Raw genomic sequence first — 21,540 nt, forward strand, 5'->3', positions numbered from 1 at the left:
TTCGGTCTTCCCAATATTTAATTGGAGAAAGTTTCTGCTCATCCAGAACTGGATGCCGGACAAGTAGTCTGACAATTTAGAGACTGTGGAGGGGTTGAGAGAAGTGGTGCTGAGGTAGAGCTGGGTGTCGTCAGCGTACATGTGAAAACTGATGTCGTGTTTTCGAATGATGGGGCAACATGTAGATGAGAAATAGGAGATTGCCAAGGGTAGATCTTTGATATTTTGCAGCTTTTCTGTCTTACAGTAACTTTTTTCGTTTGTAGCATAAGCATCTTTATACATTTATCTCATTTATGTTTCAGCTTGTGGCATTTGACCGTATGTTTTTGCTGTGAGTAAATGCCTCAGATATGCTGCCACCCGGCGTCTGAAAATCTCACAGCGGTGGTTCACCCATTGTGGACACCTCTGATAAATGGGCCCCTAAATTAGGTTTGGGAAACGGAGCTGTCAACGTAAGGCCAATGCCAGGAGTTAGAATGGGATAGATTTCTGATGACAAAAACGCGAGATTAATTACACAGGCACATTAAAAACATAGAACTGTTTATTATTCAGTGGGTGACGTGCATTATATTTTAAAAATTGGACTCGGTGACCGTTGTGGTAAATTGAACGAATTGTGCGTCAGGAGCGTTTATTCCAACGATCATCGTGTGCTCAGTCTGTTACTTTGCTCAGCGTCGAGGAGAACGGCAGCGAGGGAAATCTGTTCCCCACCCGGAATGTAAACGGGGACGGACACTTCCGGCGGTGGGGCGGCCATGTGGTTTGTGTTTAAATGTTAGAGGAGCACCTGGTAACTGGGCCTTTATCTTCATCGCAGATTGTCACCGACATGGCGAATAAACGGAAGCGGAGTGATTCTGCCACAGATGCGACCGAGAGCAAAACAGCCAAGACCGCGGAAGTGGAGTTCACAGGAACTCAGTTTAAAAGCATATTAAAAACTCCCGAGAGAGTGGCGCAAGGTGAGAGCAGCAGCAGGCTATGGGCCAAAAGAAAGACTTGCATTTATATCGCGCCTTTCACGACCACTGGTCGTCCCAAAGCTTTATAGTCCACGAAGTACTTTTTGAAGTGTAGTTACTGTGCTAATGCTGGAAACGCAGCAGCCACTTTGCGCACAGCAGGCTCCCACAAACAGCAATGTGATAATGACCAGATAATCTGTTTTAGTGATGTTGATTTGAGGGATAAATATTGGCCAGGACACCGGGGATAACTCCCCTGCTCCTCTTGGTTTAACGTCTCATCCGAAAGACAGCATCTCCGACAGTGCAGCACTCCCTCAGCACTGCACTGGAGTGTCAGCCTAGATTTTTGTTCTCTAGTCTCTGGAGTGGGACTTGAACCTGCAACCTTCTGACTCGAGGCGAGATTGCTACCAACTGAACATAGCTGACACACTCAGTCACTATCTTCTTTATTGTTGATGTTTTTCAACATCGTTTTGTCATCTATGAAAGAAGTTTGGAAAGTGTGATACCTGGATGGGTTATTATATTTTTAAAAAATTCTCCCCTCCTCGCCTGGAGCCACTGACACATGCTGGGGTGCAGATGTATCGGTCGTCTCAGCCCTTAGTAGTTCTCCGAACCCACCATTTTTCATGTGTGTGCTCTGACGAGGAGGCCACTGGTTGTATCTTCTGCGCTCAGTGCAGAAGTGGTTAAACCTGGTCAGTTATTTGTCATGAGGAGGTAGGGATCCCCCTCCCCTTTTCCTGACCGATGGGTATTAAGTCCCATGTAATACTTCCCCTCCCACTATTTCCCTGGCTGAGAATAGGTATCACTGTGGTGTAGTGCAAGGTCAGCATTTTTGAGTTGGTTGAGCACTGTGACTTTTGAAGAACTAAAAATTGAAGCCATTTCTAGAACAATAAATGTATTCATCGTTAAAGTCAATGTACAGTAAATATTTGCTGCACTGTATTCATATTCTAAGCATTTACAGTATAATGCGAACATGCATCCCAATTACCCAGTCAGGCACTGGTCAAACCAGTCAATTCCTAATTTTCTATTTTGGTGTTGCAATTCTCAGTTAAGCTGCACATAAACATTCCTGCAAGTCACACACCGTCACGACTTGCACATATACTGTCATTCCTTCTTCGTTGCTGGGTTAAAATCTGGAATTGTCCACCGAATACTCTCAGCAGAAGGACTGCAGTGGTTCAAGGAAAAGACCCATCACTAGATTCTCAGGGCAGCTGGGGATGGACAATAAATATGGCTTTACCAGCATCGCCCACATCCTCAGAGCCCATATAATTAAAAAAAACAGTTGCTCAATCATGCGTCTGGATGATGCAGTATTCTGGAAGGGTGAAAACTTTATGTGCTGACACGTTATCACCTCACAAAACATTACAAACATGGGAAGCACTTAACTTACTATTTGGAGTACTCATAGCTTCTAAAAATGAGACCTTCAGTTGTGTGACACAGATGAAGCAAAAACCTTGACATTGCTGTGGTGGTCCCTCATTTCAAGGGGAAAAAAAACAACCATCTACTTGTCAACAATAGTGGTGCCAGGCCACTGAGAGGCTCAAATTAGTGCTTAAGGAGATCATGGAACAACTTGGAAGTTGTGAAATTGTGCAGCCATGTTCAGAAAAGTTACTTAAAAATGGGGATAAAACTTGAGAGATCATAGATGCAATAATATGATAATTAATGTCTAGCTTTGGTATACAAAGGAATTGAGAAGAGCAGGCTAAATGACTCAGTCTGTGGTCTCGTCTTTCACTCCATCTGGCTAACTCTGTTCTGGTGCAGTACAGACTATTTTAGTCCAGTAGTCCTTGAAGGTTCATGGGTAAGGTTGCATAATGGCCTATCCTTGAGTCTTCATCCCAAAGATACATCCCCTATTGGGCCTGCAATATCTGCATTATTTCTGGGTGTCAAGCACATGAGCATGATATTTTGGTGCCGAGTCTCCGCTCCCAACAACTCCACTCCATTGAAGTCAATGCAAGAGGTGCTGGGGGTTGAGACTAAACTAGCCTTGGAAATGGTGCAAAGTTGGAGGAAATGCTCAGTGAGCCCTTATCTGAAAGTGTTTCTTCCATTTTCTAAGGACTGTATAATATGGTTGGGATAAAAAGTTTATTGGGACTGTTGTAGACTGCTCTCCAGGTGACAGGAATCTGTTAATATTCTAGGTGTACCGACCAGAACTGGATGACCACTGTCTGAAATTAAAAACAAAATAGTATAAATACACAACTGGTTTGTCAACATCTGGATGAGAAAATAAGGGTCTCTACCTGAAACTTTAAACCTTTGTCAGAGCTCATTAAGGAAGGGACTACACCCAAAAGACCTGCTGTGTATTTCCACCATTTTCTGTTTTTAGTTCCGATTTCTAACAGTTGTATTTTTTGCTTTTTATATGAACACTGTGTTTGTGTAATACACGGTAGCATTAAAATTCCATTTATGTTCTTTGCAGCTTTAGCAACGTTTATTTCCATAGCCAAGAAATTGCCTTGCTCTGGATTGTATGATGTTGTGGATGGATACATAAAGATTTCAGCTGAATGTGCAGAAATTTTTAAGCTTCTTGATGGAGAGAGGCGACCAGAAAATGAGGTGGATATAGTTGATGTTTATTGTGAAATATAATGTTTTAATTGCAAGACACTGACTGCAGTCCGTTCATACTTTTCAGCCTTGTCACTGGCATTTCAGCAAAGCTTAATTGTGAGTGTCTGAAATGTTCATATTATGCACATTTGAATTGTGAGAAACAACCAACAGTTCAATTACAGATTTTGTATTTGCAAATCTGGGTTGTGTCTGGGGAAAGCATTTTGGGTTGTGTACTAGGGTGAAACATTGGTGGTTATTTTATTGTTGGGAGCAGTTTGAGTTGTTAACTTTAAACGATCACACAAGAAGCATTTCACACATGAAAATATAAGTAGGATTTTTCTAAGATGTATTGGTACTAATAAATACTAAATAAGCTTTGTATCAACAGTTTTTAATTTCAGTTCCTTGCATACAGTGAAATATCATAACACACTCTGGTTTAGCAAAGCGAGACCCATCGAACCAGGAGGGAGCTCATTTACTCTTCTATTGAGTTTCACGACAAGTTTTCCCGATAGTACACATGCTGGTAGAACTCTTGGTATCTGTGATGGGGCTGTATTGTAACGGGCTTCCCAGTTGACTAATAGCGAGAACAGGAGAAAGCAGGAACATTTTATCTTGTTCCAGGCTGGGGGAAGTTTTCATGCATCATAAGCCACTCCTGGATTAAGTTTTTGTATGTATTGTGAGCTTTCCCCTCGTCAAATAAAATAAAAATAATTCCCCCTCCAAAAATAATGCCACTAAATATGTTAAATTGCATAGGTCATTTAATTTACTAACGGCCATTAGGATGTGTTCTAAAACCGATCAAGTTCCAGTTTACTCTTTCTGGTGACAGAAGGGCTTGGGTGAACTTGGTTCTCGTGTCTGCCATCCACTGTCTGTCCAAAAACTATGTCTTCAGTCAATAATCTGGTTATTTTGCACAAATTGATGTCATTGGGAGTAAGCAATTTAACAGCGCTTCTGTGTCAGTTCCCTATGAATGTTACTGTCTGCACAAGGGAACTTTTATCTTTTACACAGCTGCAAGATAAATATTTAGCTGGTCCAATTGGGAAAAAAAGTATTTTTTTTGAAGTAGAGGAAATAATGTACATTTGAAAAATCGATTCATGCAAGTTCACGTTAACTGCTAGTGCATCTTTTTGCTGTCCCTGCTGACTGGATTTTTATGATCAAATTGCACATGATTTGTCTAAGTTTGAAAAAAGATGAACTATGAAATTGTTTAAACTGAATTGCTCCATGTGCAACATAAGTTGGTGGACAAATAAGACAGAAGCAGAAAATTGTCAGTGGCAGAAATGTTTTTAAAACTTAATCTACCAAACTGCTTCTGTATATGACAGCTTTTTTAAAAATTTAAAATAATGTGACGAGTTTGAACCCAAACCCCATTCTATATATTACCTGGTATGCTTCACGCCTCATACTTCAAAGTGCCGAAAGTATAAAAGAAGTGATCATTTCATGCTGGTTTCCTCTGGCCTGTAATTGAAAACTTGTAAACATCTGCCAAGCAGCAAGCGTCCTTAAACACAGCTGCAGCTTAGCAGCAGAATAATACTTTGCATGTCGCAGGATCTTGCGCTCATCATAAAACAGTAATTCACCCAACTTGCTGTGAGCAGTGCCGTGGGAGATCCACTAGTCTAGCAATTAAAAAGGCATCACCACAGTATCTAGTTGCCATTGAGGTACTTTCTGAATGAGAAATAATCACGGCAAATAGTTTCACTTTTGCATTGTCCTTCAGATGGTTCTGATTTTCCAAGCCTTGGAGACCATTTTGCTGAGGACCGCCAGTGATCTTGCCCATTTTAGCGCAGTGGGGATGAACATAGTGAAGAAGTTGCTGCATACTTACATGAAGTTAATATACGCAGCACTCTACTCAGCAAGTCACAGGTCAGTATTGCAGTGTTCTTCTTCTTAGGCAGTCCCTCGGAACCGAGGATGACTTGCTTCCACATTAAAAATGAGTTCTCAGGTGGCTGATGAGTCCAATGCGGGACCTACAGTCTCTGTCACAGGTAGGGCAGACGGTGGTTGAAGGGGCGGGTGGGTGGGGTGCTTGGGTTGACGTGTGCTCCTTTCACTGTTTGCGCTTGGCTTCCGCTTGCTCCCGGCGAAGAGACTCGAGGTGTTCGGCGCCTTCCTGGATGCTACTCCTCCACTTTGTGCGGTCTTGGGCCAGGGATTCCCAGGTGTCGGTGGGGATGTTGCACTTTTTCAAGGAGGCTTTGAGGGTGTCCTTGAAGCATTTCCTAAGCTGACAAGTACTAATCGAGCAAGTATGGCAACCGAAGCAAAATACATTTATAATTCTTTGCTGTAGATGATCCCAGAATTTGGTCACAAATTGTGCAGAGCATTATGTATGTTCAACTTTTCTTTGTGTTTCTCTCCTTCTGATCAAGTACAATTATCTATGGTGCAATCTAAAAAAAGAACTTGCATTTATATAGACCCTTTAAGTTCTCAAAATCCCAAAGCGCTTCACAGACAATGGATTCTTTTTTTAAAGTGTAGTCGTTGTTGTTTTGTAGGCAAGTGTAGCAACCAATTTGCACACCATAGTCCCACGAACGGCAAATAGATGTGGGACTAATCGCCGTTGGACAGCATACTAGGAGAATTTCCTGCTCTTTTTTGAAAAAAATGCCATGAGATCTTTTACACCCCTCTGAGCAGCAAGATGGGGCCTCAGTTTAACATCTGATTTGAAGGACAACACCTACAACAATGCAGCACTCCCTCAATACTGCACTGAATTGTTAACCTATGTTGTATGCTCAAATTCAGGAGTACGGTTTGAACCCACAACCTTTTGACTGAGCTAAGATGATACTTCTAAACAAAACCCATAGAAAAATACATGTATTCTATATTTGAATTAAGAGATATCGAAAATAGAGATACAAAGAAAAGCCTGCAAATGATGAAAATCTTAATTTAATACAGAAAATGCTGAGGGAAGATGAGAATGTTTTTAACGCAGCGAGTTGTTGTGATCTGGAATGCACTGCCTAATTGGATAGCTCTTTCAAAGAGCCGGCACAGGCACGATGAACCGAGTGACCACCTCCTGTGCTGTAAGATTCTATGATACACCGAGGTATCTATGAAAAGAGAGGACGGATTAACATTTCAGGTTCAGGCATTTTATCAGAACTGGGAAGGGAAGATATGTAAGCCCCTTTTTAGGATTGACCAGACCTCAAATGTGTTACTATTTCTTGGTGAATTATAGCAGCAGATTCATTCTACTTTCTGTGATGACCATTGATAATGCACACTATTTAGAAATATTTTTATGCTTGAACGCAGAATTTTGTATTAAATGATTCTTAGACTAGGAATTCTAACCATTGGGAATTAATAAGCACGCTGGATTCAAAGCTTGGATCAGGAGCTGGAGTGGAGCTGGAATAACACAATTGCACATTTTGGAGGTTATTCCATGCACATTGCTCCAATGTTGTCACTAGGACCTCAATAAAGTCATCACGTGACATTTTTGCACTGCTGTTTTTTCACTCGAGTTCAGTAAAGGATAATGGTGCGTGTGAAAATTCCATACTGCTTGAACTGTGGAAAAACAATTGTACATTGCTGTGTAATTATATATTTTTTCATTCTAAACTTAGTTTGTGTCTGGCGAGAGCATTTCGAGCTGTATAACATCATGGTGAAGTATGGTTACAGGTCTGTTATTGACAATGGTAATTTTGACAGCAATTTCATTTAATGAATTAAGAATTTTCACATGAAACCTATTGACACAACACTAAATTGCACTGGCCTAGTTGTGTGTAGTATAGCATATTGATAGCAATATATTATTATGCAAAATAAACCTAGTGACAACAATGGACTTGTCATAAAACAAGTACCTTGAGTTCTACTGGATTTAATATGATTACTTTTTCATTATAGGTATATCCGAGCCTGCTTGGGCTTAATGGCCACAATGGTGAGCCAAGGTCCAGATGCTGCACGGGATTTTTTAAGCCACTTTGATTTCAGCAACAAATTGTTGCCAGGATTATTGAAAAGGAGAGATAAAACGGTAAATGTTTTAATCTGTAAAAGTTTAACTTGTACTTGTACACGCCGTTTGATTTTTGCATCGATGATTCCGTACAACCATCAGGAGGAATATTACCCTGTTTTATTATTGCAAAATCGTATCTGGGAACAGCACAATACTTCACATCAAAATTAGGTCTTTTTTTAGTATACACTGTGTTATCTGGCGATAATGGTACTGCTGCAATTTTTGGACTTGGTGTCTGCCCTCAAACATGTGCAGCTTTGTCTGGATGTGGTTATTGTGTCAATATTGTATTGAGCGATCCTCATTGTGCAGGCACACAAAAGTATTTGTGTTGATACATACCAAGCAGTAAAGTAGTTCTGATGTGTGGTAAATGAAATAACATTCGCAGTCTCCGAATTAAAATACCTTCTTGGGCTTTCCCAATCCCTCAGTGAATGAATGGTGTAGTACTGGACAGTATCGACCATCGGGGTTCCAAGTTCAATCATTGGCCTGCACTGTCAGGTGATGCCAGCAGGAGGAGTGCTGGGGGCGCTACAGTTGGCCCCTCGGCATTGGGAGGGGATAATGAGGACGTAACATACAGGGTGGATAAAGGGGAACCAGTGGATGTAGTGTATTTGGACTTCCAAAAGGCATTTGACAAGGTTCCACACAAAAGATTACTGATCAAGATAAAAAATCACGGGATTGGGGGTAATATACTGGCATGGGTGGAAGATTGGCTATCTAACAGAAAACAAAGAGTTGGGATAAATGGTTCGTTCTCGGGCTGGCAATCAGTAACCAGTGGTGTTCCGCAGGGGTCAGTGCTGGGACCCCAACTCTTTACAATCTATATTAACGATTTGGAGGAAGGGACCGAGTGCAACATATCCAAGTTTGCAGACGATACAAAGATGGGAGGGAAAGCAGTGAGTGAGGAGGACATAAAAAACCTGCAAAAGGACATAGACAGGCTAAGTGAGTGGGCAGAGATTTGGCAGATGCAATATAATGTTGGAAAGTGTGAGGTTATGCACTTTGGCAGAAAAAAATCAAAGAGCAAGTTATTATCTAAATGGAGAGAAACTGCAAAGTGCTACAGTACAAAGGGGTCTGGGGGTCCTGGTGCATGAAACACAAAAAGTTAGTATGCAGGTGCAGCAGGTGATCAGGAAGGCCAATGGAATCTTGGCTTTTATTGCAAGGGGGATGGAGTATAAAAACAGGGAAGTCTTGCTTCAGTTGTACAGGGTATTGGTGAGGCCACACCTGGAATACTGCGTGCAGTTTTGGTTTCCATATTTAAGAAAAGATATACTTGCTCTCGAGGCGGTTCAGAGAAGGTTCACTCGATTGATTCCAGAGATGAGGGGGTTGACGTATGAGGAAAGGTTGAGCAGGTTGGGACTCTACTCATTGGAGTTCAGAAGAATGAGAGGCGATCTTATCGAAACATATAAGATTGTGAGGGGGCTTGATCGGGTGGATGCGGTGAGGATGTTTCCACTGATGGGTGAGACTAGAACTAGGGGGCATAATCTTAGAATAAGGGGCTGCCCTTTCAAAACTGAGATGAGGAGAAACTTCTTCACTCAGAGGGTAGTAAATCTATGGAATTTGCTACCCCAGAGAGCTGTGGAAGCTGCAACATTAAATAAATTTAAAATGGAGATAGACAGTTTCCTAACAGATAAGGGAATTAGGGGTTACGGGGAGAGGGCAGGGAAGTGGACGTGAGTCTAGATTCGGATCAGCCATGACCCTATTGAATGGCGGAGCAGGCCCGAGGGGCCGTATGGCCTACTCCTGCTCCTACTTCTTATGTTCTTATGCAACCCGGCAAGGCTCCTGAATGACCAGTGGCATTGCTGGAATGTATGCTTACGTGGAAGTAGAGTGAGAACAGAATTGGGCTCAGATCTGATGCTTCACTATGTTTGAATAGCCTGCTGACATTCTGTATATACTTACACATGGTCAGTGGATGAGGTACTGGAGAATGAGAGAGAAAAAACACTTCCTTCAGAAGCCCAGTAGATGTTGCTGTTGCTTGTAAATAAGCAAGTTGACTATAAGTGACAATCCCTCATTTAAAAATGCAACATTCTTCTAGGCCACTTTTTTAAAAAAAAGACAACACCGTAGGGTAAATATTCCGATTGTCATTATTTTAGTGCTGACAATAACCCATTTATTTTGAAGAGGCCATGAAGAACTCTCTGCTACAGTGCCCTTAACTGCCTGCGTTTGTCATTGAAGAAATTCAAATATTTGAGTACTCTGTACACTATTTTTCTGTTTGCTAGCCAAAGCATACTACTTCAGAAAGTATAATAGAAAATAAATAGTGGCTTAATGTGAAAGACAGGAAAGCGTATCTGCAGAACACTCATGCAAGCTGTGGCTATATTTAAAGAGTAACAGAATAATTCTGTAGCTCTCCTTTGTTTAGGGTAAAAACATTTCTTTTATGTTCTTAAAAAATATATTAATAATTACACAAATACATTGTGCGCCTGCACAATGAGGATCGCTCAATACAATATTGGCACAATAACCACATCCAGACAAAGCAGCACATGGTATAGGACACCAAGGCAAATGTGATGTTAAGTGCTGAAGTTCTGCTCCCAGCTGGAAATGTTAGTACAGTGTTATACAGATCTCAGTATTGCAGGATACTGGTTCATCGTGTCCTCTGTACCATCTTATATATTGCTGCTTATGTCTGCAGTGTAATTTCATATCCAGCTACAGGAAACTTTGTATTATCCAGAGGTTAACTGTCCGGAATGCTCGAGCCACCGGCAAAAATCAGGAGCCGTTTCGTTAGGTTTTTTTTCTTTTCGTTGCTTTTTTTTTACCAGTCAGGCTCTGCAAGGTTTCGCTGAAGCTGTTGCTAAGCTACAGAGATGCTTGCAAGGTACGGCCGACTGTTTAGAAGCTAAGCAACAGGGTTTGTTGCCAGATACGGAGCTCAAAATCTCCGTATGTTTCAACATTAGCGCTGGTTTGTCCGGCAGTTTTGATGGGACAGCAACAGCTCGGTCCCATCGGTGCCGGATAGCACAAAGTTTCCTGTACTTGGTAGTGTGGTTGGGGTTGGGTGTTTTCCTCCTCAAAGCTGCGATTCTCCGAGGAAACTTCATTTGGCTGTTGTTGTTTTTCAGAGTCAGGTAGCTCTAGTACTCAGTGCATCATTGTTGGTATGTTTTCCAGGCACTTGAAACAGTAGCTGTGTGTATGGACGTTATTAGCACGGAATATATTTCTTAGTCATTCCTGCAGTAAACAGATCTGCTGTGAGTTTTTAAGTAAAAAAAGTCAAATATCTCAATTTTCAGTTGTGGTGAAACCTGCCATGTAGATATTGATCTGGAAAATGTCTTTAGAATTGGTATTCTTTTTGACAGTTTGAATAATCTAACGAGTGTTTGTTTTCTGTAGGGGAGGCCTGATGTCCGCATGGCTTATATCCAGTTTACAGTTTCATTTCTGATTGCCAGTGACCACAACACTATTAGCCAAGTCCTGGAGTTAAAAGGTATTTTCAGTCTGTTAATTCAACCGAGGTTTGAAATGAAGGCCCAGAATTTGCGGTCAGCGGCGAAGCAAAGGCGTTCGCCACTGGCCCCGAAGAAAGCTGCCCACAGGGATCGTGAGGTCTCTGTGGCGAGAAGTTAGCCTTTTTCGGCACGCAAGTGATTTCAGTGCAATATACAGGAAACTTTGTGCTATCCGGCACTGACAGGACCGAGCTACTGCCGTTCCCTCAAAACTGCCGGATACTCCAGAGTTAATGTTGAAAGATAAAATCTCCGTATCTGACAACAAACACTGTTGCTTAGCAACAGCTTCTAAACAGTCGAGTGCAGCTGCAAGCATCTGTAGCTAAAGCTGTTGCTATAGCTACAGACCTTGCAGTGCTTGACTGGGGGGAAAAAAGGCAAAGAAAACAAACGAAAAGAGTAAAAAACGGCTCCTGATTTTTGCCGGTGGCTCCAGCTTGCCGGATGGTTCGCCTCCGGATAACTCAAAAGTTTCCTGTAGTGGGGATTCCCTAATGCAATCTGCTGTGACGTCAACAAGCTGTCTAAGCAGCCAATCACATTGCAGAATTCTCACAAACAGGGAACCAGGAAATGAGAACCTGCTTTTATCCCGACTTTTAAAAAATGTTAGAGAGCAAAACAAAGATTGGTGCTCTTGCATGGGGATAAGGTAGAACCTGAAATATCATCAACAAACTTTAAAAAGAAAACAATTTTTTAATAAAGTTTCTTAATTGCAATTTTTATCATAATGGAGAAATTTGACACTCCACAAAATTAAAATTAGTTTTTCAGGGATAGCGTTTGTCTATCAGTCAATATGCTGTTAAAACCCCAGTTACACCTAATCGAACAAGGCCTAACATTTAATGGGGTATTTAGCAGCGATATTACCGCGGAAAAGCCCAAGTTTTTCTCAGTATCACTGATTGCCGGCTATGGGAGGTGGGGGGGGGGGAGGTGGCCACAGCGCAGCCAGTGTCGGAGCAGTGAATGACTGACCGCAACGTCAGGATTTCTGCGTTTAGATGCGCATGCGCTATATCCTGAAGTTGCGGATCGTTTCAAAGGGGTGATAACAGTGAACGCTGTTAGTTCGCCATTATTACCCACCGCAAATTCTGGCCCCTAAAGGTTGTTCCATTTTATGTATACCCCTGCATTAATAACTGTATCAAAATAGTTTCCAGGCACTTTGTGTAAACCAGTTTTTGTTATGGTTGAGAAACTGGTGGAGGCTGTAGGGCTACAGTGCAGGACACTACTGTACCAAGTTTGAAAAGAGATGGAGGGAAAAATAGGTAAATCAATACATGGTGATTATGAGATGATCAGCTTGGAGATTGTAAGGGGAAAATACTGATGCTGGTAAGAAGTTTGACAGTTTTAAGATCTTTCAGAAAGAATGAGTTAGAGTAGAAGACAGTGATAAATCTTGATTAAAATGCAGGGATAAGAAGGAGTGTGTGCAACAGTGTATCTGGAGCTCAGGTGGAATAAGAACAAAAGTTGGAACAGTCATAACTAGTAGCAACCATAAAATGGCGACAAGAAAGGTTGTTAAAGCAGTCAGTTACTTGTTATAAATCACTGACCTAATTTGTGTATTTTTTTAAAAGGTTTTATTCCAGATATTTTCACTTCTGGACTAAAAGAAGATCGGATTTCTGTCATAAATTTACTTCTGTCAACTTTAAAAGCAAAGGTTTGTCGGTCTGGATACTGGACTTCTATTTTACTTATTTTTCAGCTCAAATCTCCAATGGACATCTGGGAATCTTGGTCCCCATTTTAGCAAAGTTTTCGTATATAATGTATTTTTTACTGGAGCGTTATTAACAATGCTTTGCTGGCACCTAATTCCTTTTGCTGTGATTGTTAAAGTGGGAAAAAGTAGCACGAGTGTAAAAATCGTATCGGTGAATTTTGCTGATCAGCAGAAGGTCAATTGCACTAATGCCTTAGCCACACCCTCAAGTCATGAAAATGTGACTTATTCACACTATTGTTACAATTTCCATTCCACTGTCAACAGAACTTTGAGCCTCAAATATTATAGCTGTGGTGTGGTACTGATGGTGGGGTTGGGGAGAAAATTAGAGGGAGTTACACATTTTTAATTTATAAATAAGAAAGACATTGAACAAGTAAAAATGGATGAGAAATTTAGTAAGGGAGGCCTGCTGTGCAATATACATTTTTATAGTTTGTATATATACTGTGTACCAAGTGCCTGAATCAACTACGTGTATATATAAAGACATTAAAAAATATATATATATATTTTGAATCTACCCTCCGTGTTTTAGGCCAGGCTTCGACCAGTGCTGCTGTGTAACTGCACTGAGAAGTGTCCTGGGGTCACTCATCCTTCATGTTTCCAATCCTGATGTTTTGGCTGAGATTATTGGGTATATTTTTCTCTGGTTGCTGATGTGAATGAAAAGTTTGGTGCGAGTATGGAACCGGTTTGCATTTACACTGGCTATTTTAACTGGAGGCATGTACTCCTATGTGTTGAAAATTCTGGGTACAAACCCTAGATCTTTTTTATTAAACCCACTTGTCACCTTTAACCTCTGGGAATTCTCATCTTAAAGATTTAGTTAATTAAATAAAATTACTTTCTTACTGTTTCTGTCTTCTAGGTTGTCCAAAATAAAGCCATAAGTAAAACACAGAAGGTTCGTCTTTTCACTCCAGGTGCTTTGAACCATATCGCTTCATTATATCGCTGGAGTGGAATTGTTGATGTTGATGTAAATGATGGCAAGGTGGGTCTCTTTTCTTAAAAAATAGTAATGATCACAATCTTGGTCTGATTTCTATGTTATAGGACCAATATGCCTCACTTGAACTATGTCCTGATACTGCCAATGAAAGAAAGAAAGACTTGCATTTAGAAAGCGCCTTTCATGACCTCAGGACATCCCAAAGCACTTTACAGCAATTGAAGTACTTTTTGAAGTTCAGTCACTGTTCTGACCCCACTCCCTTCTTACTAGTGACAGCACATAACCTGCTCCTCCTGTTCCTGGCATCAAGCTCCTCTCCATCTGGGGTCATTCTAAATCCTTGTTCGTCACTGCTATTTGGACAGCAACACCAGTAAATGGAATGAACTGCTTTCACTGGCATTGAGGCTGTTGGCTCCAGCGCTATAACGCTCTGTCGTGCAGTGAGAGCACTTGTCTCTGTGGAATATTGTATTTCATTTTTTTTTGGTTAGTTTTTGCATAAATGCTTGCTGTCCAGGAAAATTCAAACGTTAATGATTTGCCTAGTAGGACGTGTTTGTGATTAAATCAATTTTGGTTGATAGTGGCATCCTAATACATTAAAGGGTTTATAGCAAAGTCCGTTATCAGGTATTTTCACAGAGGCATTGACGTCTTCATTTTAAACTTTATCCTAAAGTAGTGGACTGACTAAGGCTTTTTTATTATATGGATGTGTTAATGGGTTTATACGCTGATATTGCACAGCACTATTTCATCCACTTGTTTTAAATGCTGCAAACATCTTTTAACAGTTGTCAAAATTTTCTACTACTCGCTTTTGTGTCTGAAGGCTGTGGGGCCAAACCCCACTGGACTTAAGCACACAACCTAGGCTGACACTTCAGTACTGAGCGACTGTTATATTGTCAGAGGTGCTGTTTTTTGGATGAAATATTAAAGCAAGGTCCTCTCTGCCTGTTCAGGTGGACATAAAAGATTCTTTGGCACTTTTTTGCAGAACAGGTGGGAGTTCTGGCCAACATTCCACCCTCCACCAGCACCATCAAGAAAGTGTAACTGGTTGTTTATCTTACTGTTGTTCGCTGAACCTCGATGTACCAACATTGGCTGTTGCGTTTGTCCACAAAAGACAACAGTGACTATACTTTAAAAACAAAAACTCATTGTCTGTGAAGCACTTTGAGACGTCCTAAGGTTGTGAAAAGGGTGTTGTATAAATGAAGTCTATCCTTCTTCCCGGACGGGTTGCACCTCAACAGAGCTGGTACCAATATCATCGCGGGGAGGTTTACTAGTGCTGTTGGAGAAGGTTCAAACTAAGTTGGCAGGGGGATGGGCACCCGGATGTAGCATTAGAAAGGAGAAATGAAGGGCTGGAGAATTGCAAATGTTACACCCTTGTTCAAAAAAGGGTGTAAAGATAAACCCAGCAACTACAGGCCAGTCAGTTTAACCTCGGTAGTGGGGAAGCTTTTAGAAACAATAATTAGGGACAAAATTAACAGTCACTTGGACAAGTATGGATTAATTAAGGAAAGCCAGCACAGATTTGTTAAAGGCAAATCGTGTTTAACCAACTTGATTGAGTTTTTTGATGAGGTAACAGAGAGGGTTGATGAGGGCAATACAGTTGATGTGGTGTACATGGACTTCCAAAAGGCGTTTGGTAAAGTGCTACATAATAGGCTTGCCAGCAAAGTTGAAGCCCATGGAATAAAAGGGACAGTGGCAGCATGGATGCGAAATTGGCTAAGTGACAGGAAACAGAGAGTAGTGGTGAACGGTTGTTTTTCGGACTGGAGGAAAGTATACAGTGGTGTTCCACAATGGTCCGTTCTAGGACCACTGCTTTTCTTGATATATATTAGTGACTTGGATGTGGGTGTACGGGGCACAATTTCAAAATTTGCAGATGACACAAAACTTTGAAGTATAGTGAACAGTGAGGAGGATAGTGATAGACTTGAAGAGGACATAGGCAGGCTGGTGGAATGGGTGGACACGTGACAGATGAAATTTAACAGAGAATAGTGCAAAGTGATACATTTCGATAGAAAGAATGAAGAGACAAAATATAAGCTAAAGGGTACAATCCTAAAGCAGGTGCATGAACAGAGAGACCTGGGGGTACATGTGCACACATCGCTGAAGGTGGCAGGGCACGTTGAGAAAGCAGTTAGAAAAAGCTTACGGGATCCTGGGATTCATGAATAGAGGTATAGGGGGTGACTTTCTGAATGGGAAGCTTTTGGAGGCGGGACTCCCACTTGTCGGGTTTCAGTTCCTCCTCCATCAGCTTCTGGCCAACCAGTGGGAGTTTCCCCTGATTGACCTTGTTAAGCCCGCCCGGTGAGCTCAGCAGGCCAATTAGGGCGAAGTCAGTTGCAGAGCACGTCAACGTATGACGTGCCATCAGTCAAGAATTTTTGAAAGAAGAAATGTCATCATTTGACAGCTCTGTGAAGCTGTCAAACACTGACATTCTGTGTAGTTTGATTAGTCCTTGTATTCAGGACTCATCAAACCTTTCTACTTTGCAGAAATCAGCTGGCTGTTGGATTGGAGGATTCAACAGCCAGTCTATGAACTCTACAATGGAGATGTCGGGGACTCCGGCTCCATAGCGGCTGAAGGCTGTAGATAGAAACAAAGGCAAGTTAACATTTTCTAACACTTTACACTCACCTCACATACTTATCACTCCACACTTGAACCCATCACTCACCTCTACATCGCACTTTCAGACCCCTGCAGACCCCCTACTCGCATCCTACACCCCGGTGGAGTTCCCCAGGTCGGGAAGCCCGCACTTCGGGACGAAAACTGGGGATAATCCTATTTTCTGCCTGTGAACTACCTGTTAATAGGCCTTAATCCCTTCCCGCCTCCAAGGAGACGGGACCCGGGGCGGGACGGCTTCCCGCCTCCAGGCAAGAGGGCACGGAGGTGGGTTGGGGGCGGGTTTGCCACCCGCCCCCAAATTCTGCCACTTTCCCGGCAATGCCGCCTCCATACCCGCCTCCTCGGGGCTGAGAAAATTGCCCCCATAGAGTACAAAAGTGTGAAAATTATGAGGAACCTGTATAAAACACTGGTTCGGCCTCAACTGGAGTATTGTGTCCAATTTTGGGCACCGCACTTTAGGACGGATGTGAAGGCCTTAGAGAGGGTGCAGAAAAGATTTACAAGATTCCTGGAATGAGGGACGTTATGTGGATAGACTGGAGAAGCTGAGGTTCTCCTTAGAGTAGAGAAGAGTGAGAGGAGATTTGATAGAGGTGTTTAAAATCATGAGGGGTCTGGACAGAGTAGATAGAGAGAAACTGTTCCCATTGGCGGAAGGGTCGAGAACCGGAGGACACAGATTTAAGTGATTGGCAGAAGAACCAAAGGCGATATGAGGAAAAACTTTTTTACGCAGCGAGTGGTTAGGATCTGGAATGCACTGCCTGAAAGGGTGGTGGAGGCAGATTCAATCGTGGCTTTCAAAAGGGAATTGGATAAGTACCTGAAGGAAAAAAAATGTGCAGGGCTACGGGGACAGGGTGGGGGAGTGGGGCTAGCTGAAGTGCTCTTGCAGAGAGCCGTCATGGGCTCGCGGGCCGAATGGCCTTCTTCCATGCTGTAACCATTCTATGATTCTATGGCCGCGAAATTCGGCTCCATTTGCACCTGCCGTTAGCACGGGGGGCGCAAAGGGCTTATCGCTCGAGCGGGACAGCGCATCCCGAGAAATTCGGCGGTGCGCTAGCCAATAGCGCCGCGCCCTCGCTGGTAGTGGCCCAGGCCACTGCGGTGCCAGCGATGACGTCATCGCCGTGCGCTGCGACCCCTTACTGTGCCGCGGCAGAAATTCGGCTGCGCCCCGCGAGGCTACCGCAAGCGGTGTAAGTGCCAGCCTCGTGGGTTGCAAGCCGGGCCGAACTCCGCTCGCGAGGCATTAATTAAAGGGAGGTGCGGCGCGACCCGCTCCGCCATTTTCTTTTTTTTGTCGACCTCCAGGTCGGCCCTCTGTGGCAGCCCGTGGCGTGGTCTGTGGCTGCCATTGCACTGCATTTCGGTGCCGGGCTGCAGCCATGGCACCACAGCGTCCTGGTGGGCTAGTGTGGGCCATCGGAGGCCCTGCCGAACTCGCTGCGTCCCTCTCTTAACGGAAGGGGAGGGGCGCTGAAACATATCATCGCTACGCGGAGCGGCCGCGTAATGCTCAGCGCATTGCGCCCCCAACACCACCCCGAGTGGAAGTGGAGCGCCCAAGATAGTGCTCCGCTTCCTTGCTGGGGCGGTGAGCCGAATTTAGCGGCCGGGGCGGTACTTCCGCGCCAGGCGCTAAATCGCCAGCTATAATTCAGTTCGGGGCGTAACCGAATTTCAACCCCCTATGATTCCTTTAACCAAATAACTAAAGTAGGAAGAATCACTACTTTAGTACTGAATATACGCATTGTAAAATTCAAAAAGAAATTCAGGAGAAACTTGCTGCCACATGGAGTAGTTGAGGCGAATTGCATAGTTGCATTTAAGCGGAAGATAGATAAGTGCATGAGGGAAAAAGGAATAGAAGGATATGTTGATAGGGTGAGATACATTGCAGTGGGGGGAGGCTCATGTGGAACATAAACACCGGCTTAGACCTGTTGGACATAGGATAGAGTAGCCTGTTTCTGTGCTGTAAGTATTATGTAATACTATGTAAAGGTACTATAAAAATGAACATTCGAATTTTACTTAATTCCTGACAGGATGCCCAAGATTCCATGGTAGCTGGGAGAGACTTGGTTCGAGAACTTGTACACAGTTTCTTGATCGATCTCTGCTGCTCAGTGAAACATGGCATCAATTTCTATGATTCTAGTCTGGGTACAGCTAAAAGGTAAGATTCTCACTGTGATGACAGCTCCATGCCAAATTCACTCTTATTTTATAATATTTTCAGTTGGAAAGGCTATCAGGAAAATGTTCTCTCTGCACAATGTGTAACTAAATCATACACATGTTTGCAGTTTCAGTACACATAGTGCTCAATGTGTTGGCTCCAGAGATCCATAATGCTAAAGTAGAGCCTTTCCTCCTAACCTCTTGCAGGCCTCAAACGCAACATTGCCAGCACTCGAGCACCATCACTGAGATCTGGGCAGATGTTCTTAAGCTATCAGACCCTGTCCCTCAAGTGGACAAAGCCTAAAAAAATATAAAGAATCTAAAGTAAATCAACAGAACCCTTCGCTTGTGCTCCTGTTGTGGATTCAACATTGCACCTTCAAGTGCCGTTCCGGTTCAGGAAACTTACTCCCAGCGCACTCATTCCAGTTGAAACTCAGGCCGGCACTTGGGCGGGTTTGGAGGCGGGACCTCCGGCAAAATCGCAAAGATTGACAGCGGGCAGGAAACCCGCTGTCAACCCACCTCCAGTTAATCTTCCCAAGTGTCGGGTCCCCGATTTGCGCATGGACCTGACACCTAGCAGCGGGAAGAGGATTATAGCCACTTAGCTGCTTGTTAACAGGCGCGTAACAGGCTTTTTCCAATTTTAACACTTCTACTGCGGGTTTCCCGACGCCTGGACACCACGCCAGGTAAGTGTGGCATGTTGTGAGTCTGCTGTAATGTTTATCCATTGATGACAGCTGCGGAAGTGGTGTGAAGGATCCAATGGTGCACTGGTGAGTTTCAGAGGTAAGGAAATGTTGGGAAAGTCATTTTTAATGCATTTAGACTTTTCTGTAGGTAACAAGTTTTGGAATTGTATGTGTAGTTCCACCTCATTGTGAGAACCTCTCTCACCAGTGACATATCGCTTCTGTAACCTCACCTGCAGCTGCCATCTGTTCTAGCCTAAGGTGGGAGTCACTGAAGAGCTTGGGTGCAAGAGCTCACCTTTGTACAGCGAGTGTCAGTGTTTGCAGCACCTCAATGCTGTCAAACACTGAAAAATCAGCTGTCAAAAAAAAATTGTGCGTGGTCCCTTTAAGAAAACCGCCAGCTGACGCGTCATCAAATGACATCATCTGACCGGTTTCGTCTTAATTGGCCGACAAGCCCGCAGGGCAGGCTTAACAAGGCCAATTGACATAAAATCACGTCTGTGGGCCGGATGTAGTTGGGGGCGGGACTGGAACCCGGAAACCACCTGACCTGCTCCCAAGCCGCATCGATCGAGAAAATCGCGGCCTAAGAGTTTGTAAACTGTTGGCCCGTGCATGATTTTGCAGGGATCAAACCAGATCTTCACGGTATGTCACCAGACTAGCTTGACCCAGATTTGTGTGCCATCGTTGTTATGGGTAGTAGTTTGGACTGTCACCTCCTTCACGAGCAGTTACGACTCATTGCAGAAGACCAGCTACAAGTTGCCATACTGCGAGGCCTGGCAGCATTCCATGCAGTAGATCTGGGCTAGAATCCTGCCTTTTTGGTATCGCACACTGCAGATCAGCTTGCTGGGGCCTGGCCTCACTCCCATGGACTTGCATCAACTGCTACTGCAGCGGCTGTTTGACAGAATAAATATTTTTGGAGAGACTTTGCTTGAAACCTCCAAAAAATACCATTTCAAAATCTGTGAGATATTGTGAGGTATGGCCAATAAGGGTAAGCTTCCTGCCAGGAGTATTCTGTATTCCATTAACAAAGCACAACAGCATTCCCTTCACTGGCAGATTTTTTGTGGTCCTCGAGGAGGGCAAACTACCAGTGATTCCGTTTGGCGCCTCCTTAGTTTTCACCAAGTGCCTATCCATGAGTTGCAACACCTCCATGTCTATCCATACTTCGCTCCTCAGAGTTGATGGGGAAATCCTATGTTGCAATGCAGGGGGTGGTCATTAACATTAACCTGCTTGTGTTTTGCTGTAATTTGTGTATCGTCCTTGAACTTACTGTGGTTCATTATTGCATCACCTGCAGATCTAAAACGTTAAATTTTTCTTTTAAATTGTGGACTGTGATTGCACCTGCAGGGGGGGAAACCTGGTGCTACTGAGGTTCCTGCTGTGCTTAAAAACAGCTACAGAAGATGCGCTGGTGGCTGACCTGATGGTGAACATCCTCAAAGTGTGTCCTGATTTATTGACCAGATTCTTCAAAGAGACACAGTATTCCTTTGTCCCTAGACCTAAGACAGTCTGGCTAAACAATATCAAACTACTGCGAAAGGTAGGGAGCAACTTGCACAAAGCTTTCAGACTTGGTTCTGTTTACAATGTATTGGGTGACAAAATGGCTAATCTCGAAGACACCTTTAAATTAATTCTGAAGTACAAGTGATATGTTAGTTCTGTAGTCAGCAACCAGTCATGTCGTAAAGGATAAGGGCAAACTTTAATTAGTTTAGAAAGTATCCATACAAAGTGAACACATAAAACTAGGACTGTGTCAATTAATCAATGCTTTAAATTTATATTAATTGATTATAATGGAATCAGTGGGCCTGGCACTATGGGTTTGATACAGTAACTTAACATAGCTGCTTGAATGAAAAGCAGAAAATGTTGGACACTCGGCAGGTCAGACAGCATCTGTAAAGAAAGGAAAAGCGTTTTGGTTTGATCCTAGTGAGAGATATCAAACAAAATGCT

General features: G+C 43.1%; 1 protein-coding gene across 3 annotated transcripts in view; it reads left to right on the forward strand.

Annotated features, from left to right (window-relative positions):
- Nucleotides 1-601: 601 nt before the first annotated feature.
- Nucleotides 602-21,540, forward strand: part of urb1 (URB1 ribosome biogenesis homolog) — a 127,892-nt gene continuing 106,953 nt past the window's right edge. The window contains exons 1-9 of one of the 3 annotated variants that reach the window (XM_086007049.1): nucleotides 602-974; nucleotides 3,472-3,611; nucleotides 5,380-5,531; nucleotides 7,563-7,695; nucleotides 11,119-11,215; nucleotides 12,842-12,927; nucleotides 13,871-13,996; nucleotides 18,706-18,836; nucleotides 20,923-21,118. In XM_086007049.1, the coding sequence (XP_085863175.1) occupies nucleotides 785-974; nucleotides 3,472-3,611; nucleotides 5,380-5,531; nucleotides 7,563-7,695; nucleotides 11,119-11,215; nucleotides 12,842-12,927; nucleotides 13,871-13,996; nucleotides 18,706-18,836; nucleotides 20,923-21,118 (1,251 nt within the window). In that variant the 5' untranslated portion in view covers nucleotides 602-784. The remainder of the gene's footprint in view (nucleotides 975-3,471; nucleotides 3,612-5,379; nucleotides 5,532-7,562; nucleotides 7,696-11,118; nucleotides 11,216-12,841; nucleotides 12,928-13,870; nucleotides 13,997-18,705; nucleotides 18,837-20,922; nucleotides 21,119-21,540) is intronic. The other 2 variants (XM_086007048.1, XM_086007047.1) reach the window with 2 other exon arrangements.

This window comes from Somniosus microcephalus, chromosome 14, assembly GCF_052327205.1.
Source record: "Somniosus microcephalus isolate GS21.2 chromosome 14, FLI_Smic_1.0, whole genome shotgun sequence".
In the NCBI taxonomy this organism is placed as follows: domain Eukaryota; kingdom Metazoa; phylum Chordata; class Chondrichthyes; order Squaliformes; family Somniosidae; genus Somniosus; species Somniosus microcephalus.